Source organism: Manacus candei, unplaced genomic scaffold, assembly GCF_025592945.1.
Source record: "Manacus candei isolate 608988 ecotype Guabito, Panama unplaced genomic scaffold, ASM2559294v1 h1tg000014l, whole genome shotgun sequence".
NCBI lineage: Eukaryota > Metazoa > Chordata > Aves > Passeriformes > Pipridae > Manacus > Manacus candei.
Window position 1 is genome coordinate 37,086,063 of NW_026138062.1, and position 20,014 is coordinate 37,106,076.

General features: G+C 35.6%; 1 protein-coding gene across 8 annotated transcripts in view; it reads left to right on the plus strand.

The window, feature by feature from the left end:
• PSPC1 (paraspeckle component 1) overlaps nt 1-20,014 on the plus strand; it is a 61,848-nt gene that overhangs the window by 35,216 nt on the left and 6,618 nt on the right. For 2 of the 8 annotated variants that reach the window (XM_051779128.1, XM_051779133.1), the window contains one exon: nt 9,482-18,014. The exons of 4 other annotated variants lie outside the window; for them this stretch is intronic. In XM_051779128.1, coding sequence (XP_051635088.1) covers nt 9,482-9,511 — 30 coding nt within the window. In that variant the 3' untranslated portion in view covers nt 9,512-18,014. Of the gene's footprint in view, nt 1-1,998; nt 7,888-9,481; nt 18,015-20,014 lie in introns of those variants that run through there. 2 more of the 8 variants (XM_051779129.1, XM_051779127.1) reach the window with 2 other exon arrangements.

The window sequence follows — 20,014 nt, forward strand, 5'->3', positions numbered from 1 at the left end:
ATCAGTTGTATAATTTCTCATGAAGGAGGGAAGATGCTATTCACAAAATACTGGTTTGGGAGATGCTTTTGCTGTAGACCACTGTGTTATTGGTCACCTCTAGAACATTCTCTTGTGATTATACAGACATAGAAAAAGAGGGGTATGGAAAAGAACACGGTATCGTAAATCATGGTATTTAACTTAAACTGTTGTTTTTCTACAAAAAGTCATTCCAGGTATGAAAATGTAGGGAATGTACTGACACTTCAAAATGCATGTTTTAAAAAATGTTTCTTTACTTCCATTTTCTTCTGCATGCTTCTGAAGGACAAATTAGGTTTTATTTTTTGCTTCATTTTGGACTTTGAGTGTTTTCAGTTTGGAGGACAGGCCCCTACAGAAAGGCGTAGCCTTATTGTATTGTTGCTGTTGGAAAGACACTTTAAAGATCCTGTGAAAGGTCTCTACTAAAACACTGTAACAGTTAATTTCCAGTGAGGGATATGGAGACCATGTTTTATAGACCAGAAATAAAAATTTAATTTTTTTAATTTAATGTTTTTCTGAAGTCTTAAGAGGAAAGTTGTAGTAATCTTCTTTTTGTTCCGCTGCAGTCTTTTGAACGACAGATTGTCTTTGAACATAACATTTTCAAAGTAGCTTCCCCCATGTGCTTTATTGGAGGTTGTTAATTACTGAAGTTTTCTCATTAGCTGGAGAGAGGTTTCCTTATTGGAAAGAGGACTTTACTTTTTGGCCAAAAGTCAAATGGTAAAAATTATCAGGAGTACATGATAAATTATTTGTTGAAATTCAAATCCATTGCTGACAAGCTGGCGTGAGTTAAAGATAATTTTTAAACAGATTTATCCAGTGCTGCAGATTTAAAGGTTCTTTGGCTCAGTAATAGTTCTTTATGCAGCTCTTGAAGTAACATTTCTCTTATTCAATGTCAAACACATATATACAACCATGATCTAAGTTGCATATATTTTTATATTTATAGATTTAATGCTGTTTTTTAGCAAAATATATGTGAACCAGCAGACTTGAGAACTGCAGAGCTCTGCTGCCTTTTCTGGAGTTAGGCTTTCAGAAGAATTCTTTTCTGATTCAGGCATACAAGTGAAGTGCTGGTCTTGAATGTCCTTGTCGAACTCTGAATACCTGGGCAGTTAACGTAGATCTCTATGCAGAAGGAATTTCTTCTGAAAGCATAACTGTCCTCACCAGCTGAATAATGAGTTATTTCCAGATCTGATTGTACCATGTATCTGTGCTTTTAATGGTTTATGTTATGTTGAGTTTAAATTTCACCATGTGGGGTTCTATTTTTAAACACTTACATAAATACTGAACTGTAAGTGCTCAGATGCACGTTTTCTGTTTTAGGTCTTAATTGCTAAGCAAATAAATTTGTGTAAGGATATATAACATTAGGCACAGAGCTAAGGAAAATAAATGTGGAATATTAACTGGATTTTTATCCTAGATTGATATTTCAGAATAAGCTTTAGATACATATGAAGTTTTTTTAAACTAAGCATAGTCTAGTTATGCATTTTGTGACTAATGTAATTTTCTTTGGATAGGGTTTTAAAAGTCTTAACTAAAGATTTCTTAAGTGCGATGTAAAAGACTGACTCCAGGTAGCATGGACTTGAAGTATCCACAGATATATGGATATAGAAGTCTTCATGTTATATTACTATTAAAAGAATAAATGTGCTCTATCTGGAAATAAAAAAGCTGATCCTCCCCAGCCCCCAGTTTGACAATGTTTCTGTGTCTAATTTTTTTAAGGGAGGAGCATTGTAGTTGGTATTTAAGGCAGAATAGCGCTCAGGTATAAAACTGTTTGCTGTCTCCTCTGTTACATAGAGAATATATATTGCTATAGATGTGCTTGTAAAGATGAAGTTACTTTTAGCACCAGAGTTGATCTTAAGTATTGCTTTTAATTTTTAATTTACTTTACAAAGTTGGAGCATAACATTAGCACTCTTTAATTTCCAGCTCTTTTCCCATAATAACTAATTGAATTGCTCCTTTCTTCCTTCTATGTGTGATCCTGATTCTGCTGGACTATCTGCTGAACTCCATGACAACATCACTTGTGGTTTTTGTTGTAACTCATATTTGGCATGTTCCAAATGGACTTGTATTAGCATAATGAGAGATTCCCTCAAGGAGGTCCATCACAGATGGGTTCACCTCTGGTTAGTAGGACGGGCTCTGAAACTCCTCAGCCGCCAATGAGTGGTGTAGGTGCCGTCAGTGGTGGACCTGGTGGCTTTGGTAGAGGAAACCCGGGGGGCAACTTTGAAGGACCTAACAAGCGTCGCAGATACTAAATCTGAATTCATTCCTTACTGTTTTAGAAATTCCAGTAAAACTATACAGTATATGCCTTTATAATTTTAGCTGTTATCTGGAAACGGTTCTATTGTTATTGTAGTCTTTAAAACAGTTTCTTTTGTAAAACTTTTTTTTGTATTCAGTCATAGGCTTTGTAGTATAGAGCAGAAATGATGCGGATCATTATGTAAGGCAATGTGTTTGTGACTAGCAAAATACAATGTGTGACTATGCTGTAAAACGTGCAGTTATCTGATAACAATAAAAAAATCACTGGAAAGTATTTTGAGAATGTTATTACTAATACTGAGTGAGAATAATTTTATGCTTAATTATAAGTGGCATCATTTTCATTCTTACGTAGTTCCTACTATGTGTCAAAAAAGTTCCATTCTTAATAGTGAATCTGTTTAGCTAAACTGCGTGGTGCAGTACCTACTATGAAAAACTTATAACACAGCTGCTTTTGTTTTGACTTTGGAAGAGCATAAAATTTTATACTAAGTGTTCTCAAGGCTACTGTGTCCTTGCATCTCAGTGTACCATTGCAAACTTAGTCACAATAGGTTTATCAACAGAGTATATCTGTTAAACACATTTTTAGAAAATTTAACCTGGGAAAGAAAAAACTTTGGAAAGGAATCTGTATGTATGCTTTACTCATAACAAATGAATGAATTTGCCTAAACCATACTTATGCAGAAGAAAATTTGTTGTGACATCTGTGTTCTGGTGATGGTTAAAGTATCTTGCCATTGTGAGGAAGGAGACATTTCTGCAAGCTAGTTTGAAGCCTTGCACTGTGTAGTGCATCATTATTAAAAAGTATACATTTTCCCCAGAAGTTGTTTTGAATAGAAACACATCTGTTATCAATGTGTAACTATTTAATAAGGAAGCAAATATATGTTTTCTAGTGAAAATAAGTGTTTGTTTATAGTTGAGTAATATGCATTTAGAAGGATTGCACTAGTGTTCTTCATAAAGGTTTTACAGAATGACGAATTTGAAAAATACCCAACTCAGGATAGACTTGCTGATTGAGCTGTAAGATAAAACTGATGGTAAAGCTGTTAGGAAGCTTACTGTGATTCTGATTTTGTCAGTCATGGAAGATGATGGAAAAGACCTATTGGTTCTATTCCTGTAATGGCAAATAAGTAGGGATGTAAGAACTGTTTTTATCAGTTCGCTCACATTTTCAGAGATAGAAATGACTTAATTTTATCTGCATGAATACTGATACTAAATTGATTAAAAACTGATTTGAGATAACCTGGTGCCCTAGTTATATCAAAACGGTATATACACAGCTGAACATGGAATGCACATAGCAGAGAGGGCATGTATGTGTTACTTGTTAATGTAGCAGCAATAGTCTTGGTGGCTTTAATATTGAGCAAATGGGTAACAAGAAAATTGCAGCATTGCTGGAATTTTAGGAGTACCCTGTTACTTAAATTGCCAGTGTGATAGGACTTAAGATAGCTATCGTTTTCATAGAATGCAGGAGCTATATGTAGGTCCTTACTTGTGATATCTATAACTGATAAGTGTTTTGCTCTAGACTGTCTTTAGTGTTACCATTTTTTGCTTGATTTGAGATACATGCTACACTTCATAGTTTGTAATACAACAGCAAATTATGCTCAGAGTGTGAAATACTCTTTCCCCTACTTGATCTATGTATCACATTATGGCAGTCATTCTTAAAATAAACCACAACCAAAACTGCAACTGGTTTTGCTTAGCAAGCTAGTCCTAAAACTCAGCTTTTGGAAAATTTCTGTTTTTTCACTAGTGTAAACCAGTGTTTGCATGTAGCAACTACTTAAGCTCTCTGCTTTGGTATCCTGCATTCAGTTGAAAATGCAGTTTACATTGATGTCAAGTAAGGTTTCTAAATATGAGATTACTTTTTTCTCATCTTTCTGGCCATGTCCATGACATTTTTTAGGGGATTGAGAAAGCATCGGTGTGAATTGGTAGTTCTAAACTGTAAAGCTGTACAAGGAACATGTTTTAAATATAACTTGACTAGATTCAAGAGATTTGTTCTTTTTTTTTTTTTAATGCAAAAGAAACTGTGTCATTCAGGCCTTTTAGCTAACTTCTGTGTATTTGTTTATGATATATAACCTCCTCCTTGTAGTGTCTTGAGTATGTTTCAGAAATACATTAAACATACCAAATCTGCAAAAGTGGTTCATTCTTTCCTTGCAGCTTCATACTATTTTAAATGCATGTTTATTGCACTGCATTTTTGCTAGCAAGTGGAGGTATGTATGTGTTTGAAAGTTACTGTACATTTTAATTAATATTAATGGTTCCACAGTTGTGAGCTACCCTTCCTGTAAACCTCTGCATGGTAGCAGTGGATTTGTCATCTGTCCTTACTGCATGAAATCATCTAATCTCTTACGTATCCTTGAACCAAGTGCTAACAAATAAATACTGAAGTGTTGACTTTGGGCACACTAAAGATTTCATGAAGAATGCCTTTTGTAGCTGATGACACACTGCCAAATTCAGCTCTTAATAAAAGCTTTCTTAGGACTGCCTGGCTGTGTTGATTGCACACAGCTCAACTCTCAAGGGAGGGCTTCTTGTTTTGCTGAATGTGCTAGTAACTGATTCTAGCTATACAATAAACACCTAATTTCCTTAAAAAAGGAATGGTCTCAGTTTGTTTCCTAAGCAGTGTTGTTTCTTAAAGGTTCTACCTTTGCACTGAAGTGATTGATTTTTCTTGCTTCGCATCTGGCTGATGGGTTTATAATTTTTTCTGTGTACACATGTACTTAAGTTGAGTACCTTTGCTCTGTTTGAGTAGAAAGCACAGTGGAGTCCTGACTCTCTTTGCTGTGTGCTGTGCTAAAACAAATAGGTTTGGAATGGATATGAAATTGATAACTACAACACACTTGCTTTTGTAACGTACTTACTGAGCTTTTACATTATTCCTGAAATTTCCATCTAAACTGCTTAATTTTCATGTGGGATACAATTTTAATACTGAAAAATAACAAAGCTTTATGATTCCATTTAAGTTAAAGAAAACATGTCGCAACCAGACTCTGGCTTGTCTAACTGCATTTGCATTTGTCACTGCAGTCATTTGAAAGGGAGCTATTGGGCACTTAAGAAATAAAAAATTCATTTTGGTTTTGAGTTACTATCTTTGTAGTTCTGTCCAGTGTGCTCATTAGATAGAGCATGTTGATATCTTAGGAAACTTTGTGGTGATTCAAATATACTTTACTGTATTTATTTCCTAAGAAAAATACCAATTACTATGGATTACCTAGGAAGAAAATTCCTGTCCTTAAGTTGTTTCGTTTATTGTCCATTTATATTTTACCTAGTTGTACATAAAGGCACTTATAAACTGGAGATTCGTACTGAAAAGAAGTCAAGAAAACTATGAACTAAATATTGCATTAATTTAATTCTAACCATAATCCGTTAGGATTTTATAGCACACCACCTTTGAGGAGCATTCTGATCTAAAATATCTTGTCATATTTTAAAATGTTATACCAAAATAATTTTCTCCCTTTTCCACTTTTGATGTCAGGTGTAGAATAATCTTTAATTGCAAATCTTTGAAAACGCAGTGACATCAATGAACTACACACTGCTAAACGGTCACAATCTGCCTTGAGATAACTTTGCTCAAAAATGCTGAAATAACCCATCTAAAGGCAGATTCTCAAGTGAAAACTAAAACCCATTAGGCCTTTTAAAGAGAATAAAATGCGCTTGGAGGTGAGATGTTCAGCAGATGAGTGGTGTGCTCTGATGGCATGAAGTTCGTTTTACTTAAGCATGTTGCAGAAACTAATTTTTTTCATACTTCATATATATTTATAACAAGTTGGATCATAATTTTTCCCTTCGCAAGTCAAACTGTAATTGAACTATTTAAATGGCAAGGAAAGCTGGGTAGCGACTGGAGTCAGTTTACATTGAAGACAAATGTGAAGGGATTATTCTAAATCCCATTCCCAAGACTCGAAGTGGTGCATATCCGTAGGTGGTTTTAAAGTCTGCATCCAGCATCTTTTGTTAGCTTGTGCTTGTGCCCAAGGCTGGGGGACTTTAGGGAGCACATACTTCAAATGAAATTTGTCTTCTCAGGAGCCCTGAAATTATTAATATTGGCACTGTGCTGTCATTCAGATGTAAAATTATCTTGGGATTTGGTGCTTTCTTTGGACTGTTAGCTCGCTTCTGTAGCATGAGGGAATATCCGTCCAAACTTCCCTGATTCATGAACAGTAAGGAGGGAGTGAGTGTGATCTGTGGGAAATGGAGAGGCTGGACGTTACTACTCCAGATGATTCCATTCAGTGCTAATTTAGTGGAAAATGTTGGACTGTAGTAACCCAAAAGTATTTGCTTTCTTAAAAATTCACGTATTGAACTGTGAGGACTTAATAACAACAGGGGTCGACTAAAAAGTAGAAATACCCAATGTTAGGTATAATTTTCCCCATTGAATTGGGGTTTTATTGCCTTTTGGGATATACTGCGAAATAGTCTTAGTAGGTAGTCTCACTAGTTTGGTGTTTTGTTGATAGTTTTGTGGTTTTCCCCATAAAGTATTTTTTAAAAATCATAGTTGTAGGCATTTCAGGTGTGTTTTCACAGTACTCCATAGAATACTGAAGTTTATAAAAATTAAGTTATCTATGTCTAAAATGTTACTTGTAGAATAGATAAAACAGAACATTTTCATGAAAACAGTACTTTTGATGATTTTAAATGCATGGAAACAAACCCTTAATTGTTCACTTTTAGTGGGATAGATTTAATAGGTCTTTTCCATCTTTAACTTCCTTAAAATACTATGAAAATTTATATAAGATTGTAATTTGGAGGTATTCTTATTAATGACCTCAACCTGACTCTTAAAAGCAATGAGAGATGGGTTTCTTCAGAAAAGAGTTTGGAACAGCAACCATTTTTCCCTAATTAAAGGAACTACTCAAAAAAGTTTAAATTCAGAGATGAGCGTAGCGTACTTGCAGGTAAAACCATTAGAAGAACCCCTGCTTTCATATAACAATTATTATATACCCAAATCACATTAAAAGAAAAAACCCAATTTTGTAAATGCAAGTAAAAACTTAACTGATTTGTATGTGGTCCCTCGAGTAGAGAACAAAATGCTCATAATGAGAGGTATGGGATTCAAAAGGAACTTGACTGTGTTACTACATACATGTGTTGATAAGGTTTTTCCATTTGTTTTGGTAAATGGTTTGTCTAGCGTTTCCATTGTTCCTAGTTTTACTAGTGTGCTTTTTTATCTCAATTTCTGTAGAGTAAAGCATAGCTGTATAATTTGATTGAATTTACATGCTAATTGTATGTGGGACATTAAGTGCTTGACTTAAAAGAATTGCAGTGAGAATAAAGATACTGTTCTTGCCTTTAAGTGAAAAAACCTGTGTAGATCCTGGAACAGGAATAAGTGTGAAGGGTCCTGTATGTAAATTGAAAAAAAAAATGGGAGAGAGGGAATAAAGTAATGTAATAAAATGGGAGAAGTGTGGTTCAATTTTATATCTACAGCAGATTCACAAAAGTAACTTGAAATCTTGTTCTACATGAAAACCACAAACCAACTAATTTTTAATGTAAAAGATGGAAATACCAGGTACATTCATGCTTGGATTTTTTTAAACTGAGTTTAGTGTTGTGGAGATGGCCAAGGAATAGCAGAAAAACTGAAATTAATTATTATTCTAAAAATACTTAATATTTTTTGGGCGAGCAGTGGGGTCACTGCAGTTGGCTGTGTTTCTTCTATGTTGTTATGAAGTTGTTCTGTAGGGCTTGCTTTTGCGGCTGAATACAGCAACTGTATACAGCACACACACATGATGTTGTCGTAAGTATGAAACAGCTGATTTTAAGATTGATAGCCTCTCATCAAACCAGTGAAACTCCAGTCTTACATCTGTGTCAGACAGAGAAGCACCAAACAGAAGACCGTGGTAAAGAAAAATAAAATAGTACATATTTGTTAGTAATGATGGGATGGGATTAAGGTATTTTCATTGATTTTTTTTTGCCTTGCAATCAATTTTTTATTTGTGTGACAGGGAATGTAATTTTATTATCAGTGAATATTTGAAAGAAAAAAATCTTTTCCTAAACAAAACACCTCTCTCAAAAAAAACCCCAAACCCAAAAAATCTCGGTGCAAATCCCACCCATGAGCAAAACAGGTCTTCCCTCTTTAAATGCTTAAGCAGGGTGGAAGAGAAAATGTAATAAATGTAAAAATATGTAAAAACCACAAGGATTTGTTGTAATTCTCTTTGCATCTGTTTGCTCTTGATGTTCTGGGCATTTTAATGTGTTTCTTTTTTAAAAAAATGTTCTATTACTGTTCATTCTTAGCTCTAAAAGGATTTATTTTGCAGTGCTGTTACTAAGCATTAAGTATTTTATCTAGTGTAAAATTGCATGAAAAACCACTGCTGCATAAACCAGCTCCCACAGTACTGTAGAATGCAGTCTTTGAATTACCAGCTGGAATTAGTCTTTCAAACTGCTTCCAAATGTTTTAAATATTTGTTTGCTAATGGGAAATTGGAAATATTTTTGTGCATATTTAAAATAATTCAGTACATGCATTGCTGCAGATATGAATAAGCCCTTTGCCCTCCTTGCTGCTCGGTCCTGCTTCTTGCCTACCCTGAGTCCCCCTTGCATCCCTGTGCCCAGGCAGTGAGCAGGGTAAAGGAGACCCAGTGGGAGTTACAATTCTTCTCATTTCAGTGTGGAAGGAAAAAAGAGCAAGGAACGGGCAGTAGAGCAGGACTCTTCATAACTGTGCAGAAATAGCTTAGTTTGTGCTGTAGACACAGAATGTAATTTTATATATGTTCTCATTAAGTGACTTTGGTAGGATCTTCAGTACTTCTAAGAAATATATATCTTAGAACAAATAGATAAGAAGCATGTTGAGGACTTTAGATATATGAATAACATGGTTATGTTTTATATTCTGAGTGATAATTGGTCTAAGAAGGAAAGTATTTGAAGTAATGAAGAAAAAAATGTGCACTAAAATGTTGAGCCAAATTTTTTGTGTGAGCTTGACCTGTCTGTTCACTTTCTGCAGTTACCAAGAAGGTTACATGCAAGCCAGTAAAATATGGAAAATAGTGTTCTCCGTGATTTCTCCAGAAAAGATGCTATACACAGTTGCTTTAAAGAAGCAAGACTATTCACATGTACTTTTTCTTGGAAGAAAATATGTAAACTGCAATTAAAAAGATGGAAATACTGTCTTTTAAAATGCTAACGGTCTTCATTCTTTGACACAATAGCACTGTGTTGTTCCATATATTATGTTTCGCTTTTAAGGGAAAGAGCATGTGAAAGGTAAGCCACAGCTCCAGTTCTAATCAACTTCAAATCAAAAGCCTTTTCCAGAAGGCACAGAAGGAGAACTGTAATAATGAAACAGTAGTTCATTTTCAGTTTTGTTCCAGTTTGGAACATTGTGCTTCTAGAACTTCCAGCATTGTATCAGTAGCAGTTCCACATTTTCAGAACCAGAGCCGTGCCAAATAATGTAAATAAAGTTTCTGCCTTAGTGTGTGAAGAGTGCAATTACTGCATTTCAAAAACTGAATGTTTATAGAGTTTTTAAAGAAAATGTATAAAAACATTGTTGTATATTGAATTGCTGGTTTAAAAGTGAAAATTATGTCAATTTGCCGGTTGGGATGGCTGTGCTTTTAGAACCATTTTTGGATATGTGTCGGGTTATCGTTGCCATGTTAGTCTTTGTGCAGTTTTTGTAATACCACTTCATGCGAGTTCACCATCATTCTTGCATCACAATTGTGTAGTTTCATATTTTAGTCGCATTGATGAATGCAAGTGACTGTAGAACGGGGGTTCTAGAGCATTTGTTTTGTAATATGTAAGTTGTTTAGGAGAATTTTTCATTGCTAAGCTTGCTTTCTGTTTGGTGTTCACTCTGCATGTTTTGAGCAAAATACATTTTTTCTATTGCATAGGGGGAAAAAGTAACAAGTAATGAAAAAGTATTTATTAGGACAGTAAATGGAAATCCTGTATGCCTCTTACAGCTTCTAAAATGGCAGCTGATTCAGGAGAATAAAATCACTTGGTATACTTCCTGCATCATTACTCTAGACTTTTTCCTGCTTAGGGCACACTTCAGTATTTATATTAAAGATAAAAAAATAAATCTGTTTAGTTTCCGTCTGCTTTTAATCCCAAGTATGTGTACAAGACAGTAAATTAAGTCCAAATGTCTTGATGTTTGCTCTGAATAGTACTCCAACACCCCAAGTTGCATAAAACATGAAAAAAAATCAGTTTGAGTTTCATAGTTTTTAAAACAAAACTTTTTAACTAATAAGTTAGAGTAAGCCAGTCCTCTGGGGCCCTGAGAAAGCACAAATCTATGGAGAAATCATGCTCTTGTTTTGAGTTGCATTATGTTACTGAGCATGCATTTTTTATTCTTTGGGACTATTGTGTGAAACTGTGTTACAAAGATTTAATAAGAAATATAATTTGTCTTATTTTATCCAGTTATAAGTATTAATTCATTACTAGCATCCTAAAAATAGAATTGGTAATTTAGCTACATATACTTTACTGCAGATGATGGCATGTAGTGTGAGTATCAGAAACAGGGTAATTCAAGTGTTGTTAGTTACTAGTAGTATGTTGTGCTTTTAGGCCTAGGTGGATAAAAGCTGATCTCGAGCATAGCAGTGTTTTGCCCAGAACCTTGAAACTATATTTATATTTCTGCTTTATTGCCGTGGTAGTCATGGAAGTACTCACAGGTTTGAAAGTGTATGTCTAGATATTTGAGGGAGAAGGAGATAAAGGATTGATTAATGTATGTTGCTTAATTCTTGAGGCATTGGTTGGGAGAACTGGTATTGTAGAATCTTCTTTGTATGATAATTTTTTTAAAAATCAAAATTTTTTAAACAGTCTTGTCTATTCAAAACTGCCAATGTGGAGGTGTATCATTAAAGAGGTGGAAAAACTGTATTTTACTAAAAGTCTTATTTGAGTTCTTGATCTTTCACTGATTAGACATTGAGGATATTGTGCCTCGACCCTAACCTTCTGTTACGATTATGGTGAAAATTCTGCAAACTTCTGCAAGGCTTTAAAAGGAGTGTGAGGATGTAAGGTGACATACTGACTACAGGATTGGGCCAAATCATTAGTCTTTGAAGCTTGTTACTGGCCTGCTCTGGTTATCCTAACCCATTCCATTTAAGACGCTGTTTTCTATTGTGTATTCCAGGTTTTCTTCTGTTGTAAAAGCATTAAATTTTCTTTATGATGTGGAAGATATGAGCTGTATGAAGTTTTATTTGAGGATTCTAACACTGAACTTGATGGAAATGGGTTAAAGAAAAGCATCAGATGTCAGATGCACAGTAAAAACAGTTCTTTATACAATTTGGCAGGTTGTTACGTATCTCTCCATGTGTGTTTTATAAGTATATGAATATCATTTATGTATTCATAATCTGTTGTGTCGTTAAAAAGAATTTGTCTCTTCCTAAGGGGGCAAAAAAAAAAAAGGACTTTGTTCTGGATTAATTAAATTTCAAAGTTTCTCTTTTGTGTAAATAAATACACAATAAGTAACAGAATACATGAGAACTTAATAGTTATCCTTTCTAAACTCACAGGTGTGTGGAAATACTAATATGGAAAAGTAAAAGTAGATAAGTGCTCTTCATAGATTTACAGATGGGGAGATAATATTGTGGAAAAACAGGAAGATGTGGTTTGACCTCATCTTTCACTTTACTGCATCTAAAAATTTAGAAACTCATAGAATTAAAAACCCCAAGTAATGACTCTTAGAAACTTCATCTAAAATTCTTAAATGTTGTTTCAAAATTCTGCTATAAATAAAACTAGTTCAGCGTAAACATAAATAAAACTAGTTCAGTGAGAACATTCAAATAAAATACATGTTTTAATGGACAAAGTAAGTCTGAAAGCCTGTGTTTCATTAAGATGTGGAGAAGAGTTAACGTTATTAGGGAGTTGGCTATATTTTCTTATATTTTTAGTTTTTATCTACATAACCTTAAAGGAAAAGAGGTGAAACTACATTAGTGACATGCAGGGAAAGGTCTAAATATACAAGACAAAACTGTGCTGGGAAAGGGCTGAAGTCCAAATATGTATAACTTATGTACCAATGCATCCAATAGAGGACTTCAAGTTCAGAGAGCTCCTGTGTAAAATCAGGTGCTACCCAAATCTGGTCCTGCTCTTACTGCAGGAAAATGTCATCTTTGCCTTGGTTGTGACAAAACAAGAATAGGGTTATCAGGATTCAGGTTTATGAAGAACATAATTATCTTGCCATAGTGATAAATCTGAATGGTTGAAGAGTTAGCATCTTAGGTAGCTTGTCTGATTAGTGGGTGTGTGTACAGCTGCATGATGGTCACAGCCTTCCCACTACTTGGAATATGGTAGTGCCTCTGGTTGTTTCAGCAGTTGCTTCATGTGCCTCAGTTAATGAAGCTCCTTTATGGCTACAAGGATGCTTTTCAAAGTCTTCATCTTTTCTGCTAAGCAAATATCAGTTACACAGTAACAGCCACCACAGATGGGGGTTTGGAGTGGTATAGTCAGGAGGTGCTTAAATCAGCATTTAGCTCTTGCCAGCTACAGTTGTCTTAGTTTACACCTTTTCAGTCATTGCAGTGCACTTCCAAATACTACTTTTCTTTAATTAGAAATGTGGTATTCTCAATTAGGCATTGATCTGAGCAAGCTTGAGTAGAGACTTAAGAAATATCATAGAAAATTTTCAAAAAATACAAACTGTTTATATTTTTACTGTCAGTGATACAAATTCCTTTAATAATTCAAGGTTTGGTACAGAAACTGAATCGTTGAATGACTCTGATTCCCTAATTTTGTAATAAAGATATGAAAACTTCATTCTCTCTCCATTTTCTAAGGATCGCCTTTAAACTGTGTGCATATCTGCTTTTATTTTAGCTTACATAGCTTGGTGTAAACTACAATCGCTCAAACTTTATGAATAAGCAAATCCTGTCAGAGCATACCAAGTAGTTAGATGCTGATCAGATGCGAGATTTTGCAGAGCTCAGAATGAAAGTAAGTTGACCAAAATAAGTTGTTAAATAAGATGGAAATAAAGTTACAAGAAGGCAAGAACAAAGTTGAGCAGAGTGTGGAAACAGAGTTCTGAAGGTGGTCTGTGAGAAGTAGTGTGAAAGAATCTGATAATGGGTAGCTATTCTGTTAACCTATCAAAGAAATGGATGCATCGGTATGCAGAACTTCAGTTTGAAATGTGGACTGCTTTGGAGAAGCTGCTTCTTGCTTACGTGGAGTTTCTTTTTCAAGACATTGCAAATAATGTTTGTTGTGTGTTGGAATGGATGTTTGTTCATTATGTACTTCAAAAGTCACAAACAGGTAACTGAAGTAAAAGCTTTTATGTTTTAGTCTATTTGTAACCGTTGTCTTATTAATGTTGATACTTACAAATTTGTCATTTGAAATAATTTTGATAATTTAGTTTTAAATTAATATTTTTAATGTAAGAATTATAGTATGAGCTTCCATCTTGAAATCTGAATGAGCCATTATGAAAAATAGTACCAAGAATCAATCTCTTTGATTAAAAATATTTAGTCTTGAATATGATGCCAACTGACTGCCTTTGCGTGTGAGATGATAACAGAAGGAAATTACCTGTTTTTTACCATGTGGTCTTGGCTTAGTCCTGTGCAAAGGGGTTTCATCACTGAGGCCTTTGTACTCTGCTCTGAAGTGAAAAAAATGGTACCCAACTGGAGTGTCTTTTAAGGGGGGTATATGGCAGAAGGGTTAATAGTATTCTTAACACTCACTGAAATGCCTGATCCATTATTCAAACTTGAAATTATTGCTAATACAGTCCTTTTCAGTCCTCTTTGTTACATGTTAGTAGGTGCTTCCTCTGCTCTGTGTATGAGACCTAAGGTTTAATGCTTTTTAAAAAATATTTGATGTTCACTTAGGAAGCTACTTCATTTTGGGTAGGAAGAATAACTTTATCTTGCAGGTGGTAGTGACTTCCACTAAAATAAGGAATGTGAAATGGTACTAGGAAGCTGGGATAAATCCTGCTTTAGTGCAGCATCAGCAGTATGTCCAGTTGTGCAAGGAAAGGACAAAAAACTAAGTTCAAGTCACAGCTTACCAGAAGATGGAGCTTGTACAGTAGTAGCAAGTAGAGAATCTTTGCTCTTCAGTTTTAAGCAGTTGAGTTCGCCACTTACCCTGTTTTGAAAATTTTCACAGGTTCCTTGTTGGCATTATGCTCAACTTTTAGCCCTGGTCTGAACTGTCATCTGCTAGACTAGGCAAGTGCAGGCTTGGTTTGTTGCAAGGTCTAGTTATGTCATGTTGAAACAGATCTGTAAATGCTTTCTTCTCCCCAAGACAAATTTTTGTGAGAAATGGTTCTCTATTCAACATTGCTGTGTGGTTTTGTTTGTAAACAGGTAAGTCAGTGGGCCAGTATGTGATAGAACATTTGCAGGATGCTCTGCAGTTTGTTATGGTTACTGCTGTTCCCTTGTCTTTGTCTTGAAATAAGATTCCATTTCCTGTATATTTCATATCTAATGTAACACTTTGTTTCCTACCAAATACAGCTTTATTGTGGTGGAAGCTAGAAATTGGTGTTCTGCTCTTGTTATGAAGTAATCTGAGTTAGAATTTGTCACCCGTTACAGTTAGCACAGGAAAGATGTTACTTAATTCCCACAATGAAGTACCAAATCTTTTAGGTACAAACAGAAACACAGGGGGTTCCTTCTGAGCATCAGAAAACACATCTTTACTGCAAGGGTGACGGAGCACTGGCACAGGCTGCCCAGAGAGGTTGTGGAGTCCCCACTCTTGGAGACATGGTTCTGGGCATTGGTTCTAGGTGGCCTTGCATGAGCCAAGATCAGAGGATCTCTAGAGGTCCCAGCTGTAACCCTTCTGTGATTCTGTCATCTAAATAAAATTTTGACTGTTAAACTTTATATGCTAAACCCTATTACATGCCTAGGTATTTGAATGCTTCCTTACTAGGTTTCATTTCAATACAGATGTACGTATTGAGTAGTGTTGTTAAATTTCACATTTTCAAATGAAGCACATCAAAGATGAAAGCTCTTTGAGTAAATCTTGAGTTGTTGATAATAAGGACTGTGTGACCACATCTTGCCCTACCCTTCCCCCAGCACAGTCTTATGGCTTCAGAGATTTTAGCCCCACAAAGTTAATCAGTTCTGCTGTCATTATTTTGGAAGAGGAGGTTAGGACACTGGCCTGACTTGGCACCTTCTGCAAAACTGACAGGTAAGGAACCCTACAGGAGGGAATGGGGAGCATTGTGTGAAATTGTGCCAAGCAGTATTGCTAACACTTCAGAGGCTGTGTATCAATATGTTTCACAATTCCTGAGGAATAGTGATCTTTTAAATTAGAGAAAATGGGATTATACACAGGCTAGGAAGTTTCCTGTGAAACTAGATTCCCCCTTAGTTTTTGGAAGATGCAAAATGTCCTCAAACTAGTGAGGTCATCACATCCCAACTATATCTAAGTATTTTTCTATAATACAAATATATGCTGGTTTTTTGTAGTCTTAAAACTGTAAAATCTGAGAAAACTATATCAGGCTTTGCCTATACTAATTTTTGATACTTTAAAACAAAAAACATTTTGAAATTAAATTGATATTAATAGAACCATGCATATTTAAATGTCTCTAAAATCTTAGTGGTTCTCTTATCTCAGATTGCATAATTGTAAACTTGTTTACTCAGTGTGTACCACAATGGTATCCTGACTTATGTTAAAGTAATAGACCTGTACTGATACTACTGAATTCTTTGCTAGCTGTGCTGGCTTAACTTGTTTACAAGCAGACTTTTCTAAATTTGTTTCAAATTCTATAAGTTTCTGTGATAGGTGACCTCAGAGTTTACAGAAGTTGGCAAAACAAGCTCATGAAATTTTAACTGTAGCTTCCAAAGCCGAGTGATGCAGCAGTTTCAGATGCTTTTGATCTGAGTTTCTTGAGTTTTCTTTGTTCGTGAAGTCGCATCTATACATCATTATTTTTAGGTGAAAGATGATGAGGGTTAAGGGTTAATCTCTTGCTTCCTTAACAATTTTGTACTTTTTAGCTGTTTGTGACAATGTAAAGCATCACAAAATGCTCAGAACTTCACATCCATGTAACAGGGCATGTGAGTACTGAATGGAGAAATTTATACCGTTCCTTGGAGGTTTTTCCAAACTGCTCAGCATGGACGCAGTCATTGAAAGTAGAAATCTGAACATTTGAAGATATTTCTGCTGTATTAATAACAACATAGGTAGAATGGATAATTATGAAAATCAGTGATTAGCCAGCTATTCTGGTGCTGAAGTTTCTTCAATATGGGAATGTCAGCAGTATAGGGGAGGGGGCCATTTTAAAAAATACAGGATTGAGTCGCTGTTTTATATAGGATTGTCTTAGTGACTTTGACTACAGCTTGGCAGTGCACAAGATTTTGCAAAAAATATAATTTATACATTTATATATATAATACTTAAATTATAGTGTGTGATAGGAGCCTGAGTGATGTTAAGAAGTTAAAGACTTCATTCCCTTCTGCTGATCAAACCCAAACTTCTTAGAAATCATGAGGAATCTTTTTTACAAAAAAAAAAGGGATCCTCCTTTTGTTTTAAATGCATGGCATCTAGGAACATAATGACTTGTAAATGAACAATTTTTATTAATTTTACGAAGTACTTACAAATGCCAGTATCTTTGAATTCAGACCTCACTTAAGCTGCTCAGTTGAAATCTTTGTCCTATATGTTTAAATACTTTCAGACATGGTCATCATTCCCTAAATACTGAAGTCCAGCTTCTGTATGGTGAAATATTGCAGTCCAGGCAAAACAAAAACAAATGTCCCTTAATTACAGTATTGCCACTGGCATGGGTTTATTGACTGGCTGCTAGAAAATGCCACTGTTCGTTCTTTTTTGAAATCTAATTCCAGAAGAGGAATATCACTACATTCACATTCCTCATTCTGTGTAACATGCTAACTTCAGGTACCCTACACCTTATAATTGAAAGTTGTGAAATAGATGTAAAATATTTTTAATAATCTTGTCAAGGGAATTGAATGCCTTGCTGGCTTGGTTGAAGTAGTCTTTGCCCTTTTGTTTCTAGGAACTTAATACTCCTTTTGGTAATGTTAATTTTTTTCCCTTAAATGCTTACTTGCTTCTCCTACTTTTCTGCAAATATATGCTCCTACAGGGAGAATTTGGCAAACATGAAATTGGGGAAAATTACATTGCAGTTTGTCTCCTATAATCCCTGGCAGCCATGCAGTGATGCCAGGTGATGACGTATTCTCTGATTGATCTATTGTCCTCAGCAGGGGCTACTCACAATTGAGGTGAGCAGGTTTGGCCAGACTTAAGTTAAAACTAGATGAATGGGGAGGATAAGATTGCTTGACCATTTAAGAATGTCTGTAGCAATGTATCTTTTGTTAGTATGTCAGCAGCAAAAATTGTTATCTGTTACCTTTTGATAGGTAAACCTGAACAAAAGGAAACACGAACACAGCTCTGCGGATCATCTCGGGTTCCCTTTGGAAACCCCAAATAAGTGGCCACAAGGGATTGTGTGTTTTCCTGAGAACAGCTCAGCATTGGAGTTCTTCCTTTCTGTGTCATGAATAGTGGTTCTGCTACTCTCAAAATGATACCTTATGCCCGCTGGTGCAAAATGCCATATGGTCACTTGAGGGGAAGTCAGAATTTACCCACGCTGCTGTTGTGTGTTGCTAGGTAATTTTTAAAGCAGACCTAAAATAAAGGGGGAAATGCAGGGTAATTTAGGGGGGAAGCCCTTTGTTATAGTGGCCACCAAAAATCCTGTTAATTAAAGAAACAATATCCAAAAAAACCCTAACCAAACAAATCTCAAAGCCTGTTGTGTCAGTCAAGCCAGTGAAGCTGCCCAACATGAACGTGCAAGGTAAATGTAAACTGTCCTTGGGTGTTGCACTGTCACAGCTGTTCCTGCTCAGTATGCAGCGCTGGCAGCTTGGAGCTCGTCCTGCACAGCTGTTCTCTATTGGAAAGACAGTAGTGCAGATACCCTGTTATGCTGAATATGTGTTATTACTTGAGATAGGAGAACTTAGGAGTGGGTTTTCAATTTTCCTTGATGATGGCACAGTATATGCACAGTATCACTCAGTTCATGTGTGATGCATCTGTTTTCTTCAGAATAGCCATGTGTATCATGCTGTTAGCCTTTTAGACTATTTCAGATTCATTTTGCTTGGCACCATATGCAGTTTGAGCTTTAATTTAAAGAAAAGCTTTATCACATGAATTAAAATTCAGAGTCTGTTACTTTGTAAATAACTTTTTGCTGTGTTCCTGCTCACTCTTAGAAATCCGCTTTTCATCACTGGCTGCGAAGATACGTTCAGGTCTAACAAAGTCATTGCTGTTAATCATAAACAGTAGGGTTTATATTGGTCAATACAGGGTAGAGAGTTTGGAATAATCTTAATTTTTTGTAGAGAGAGAATTCTGAAGAAACGGCATAGAGGCACAGACCCGGTAAAACCCACACATACTGTAGCACTACCAGCAGTCTTACTGGCTGGTTTCAGGGCCTGTCTTCAAAAACATACCAGATTTATGTGCCTACAACTTTTACTGATATCTACTAGTTGCCAAGAATATGGTTCACTGCTTTCTCTTCAGTAAATCTAGGTGGCCAAGAGCAGGTAGTATACACTGGCTGTTACAGAAACTGGAGAGACTGTGTTAGGCCTATGGTTGCCTGTTGTTAATAGGGGGGGAAAACTAATTATTGTGTTTTTTTCATATTAAAATAGAGACTGAAAGATGTGCAGTTTGTAATTATAGCTTCCCTTTAAGATGGGTACATAGCTATCAATAGCTGCATTAATTTCACCATGTGAAGGTAATGTCCCAGGACACTAAATGCTTGTCCAGATGGCAATTACAGCCTGGACCCTGTGACTGACAATTTATCACTGTGGCCATTATTGCATTTGACTTGCCAAGTGATTTTAATCCTGTTACTTGCAAAATTATAGCTGTAGTTAGAAAGGGTTAGTGAGCTATACTGTGTCATTTTTGCTTTAGGAATAAGGTAACAATCTTGATTAATGTACAGGACAGAATAGATAATGGAACTTTTGAAAAATGATAGATAGCAAGCTGCAGCATGGAAGCTGGAGGGTGCAGTAGATGAAAAGAATCAAATGGGAGAATTGATAAATTGACAGCACTTATATAGGACTCACAAGTTGTGCCAGCTTTGTATTTATTCTGAGCTGCAAGTCTCAGCCTGTTTTCAGCTGTGTCTGATAAGGTAAATGTTACTTTTATTGTAAATGTTTGTGGCTGTGTGCTGTAATTTACACGTATGTCACTTCTGAGTTGCTTTTTGGGGGCTGTTCTTGAAGCTAGCCTGAAAGGTGCTACCTGTGTGTGGCTTTCCAAAGGAATTCTTTCTGTAACAAATACTTTGCAGGGTGTG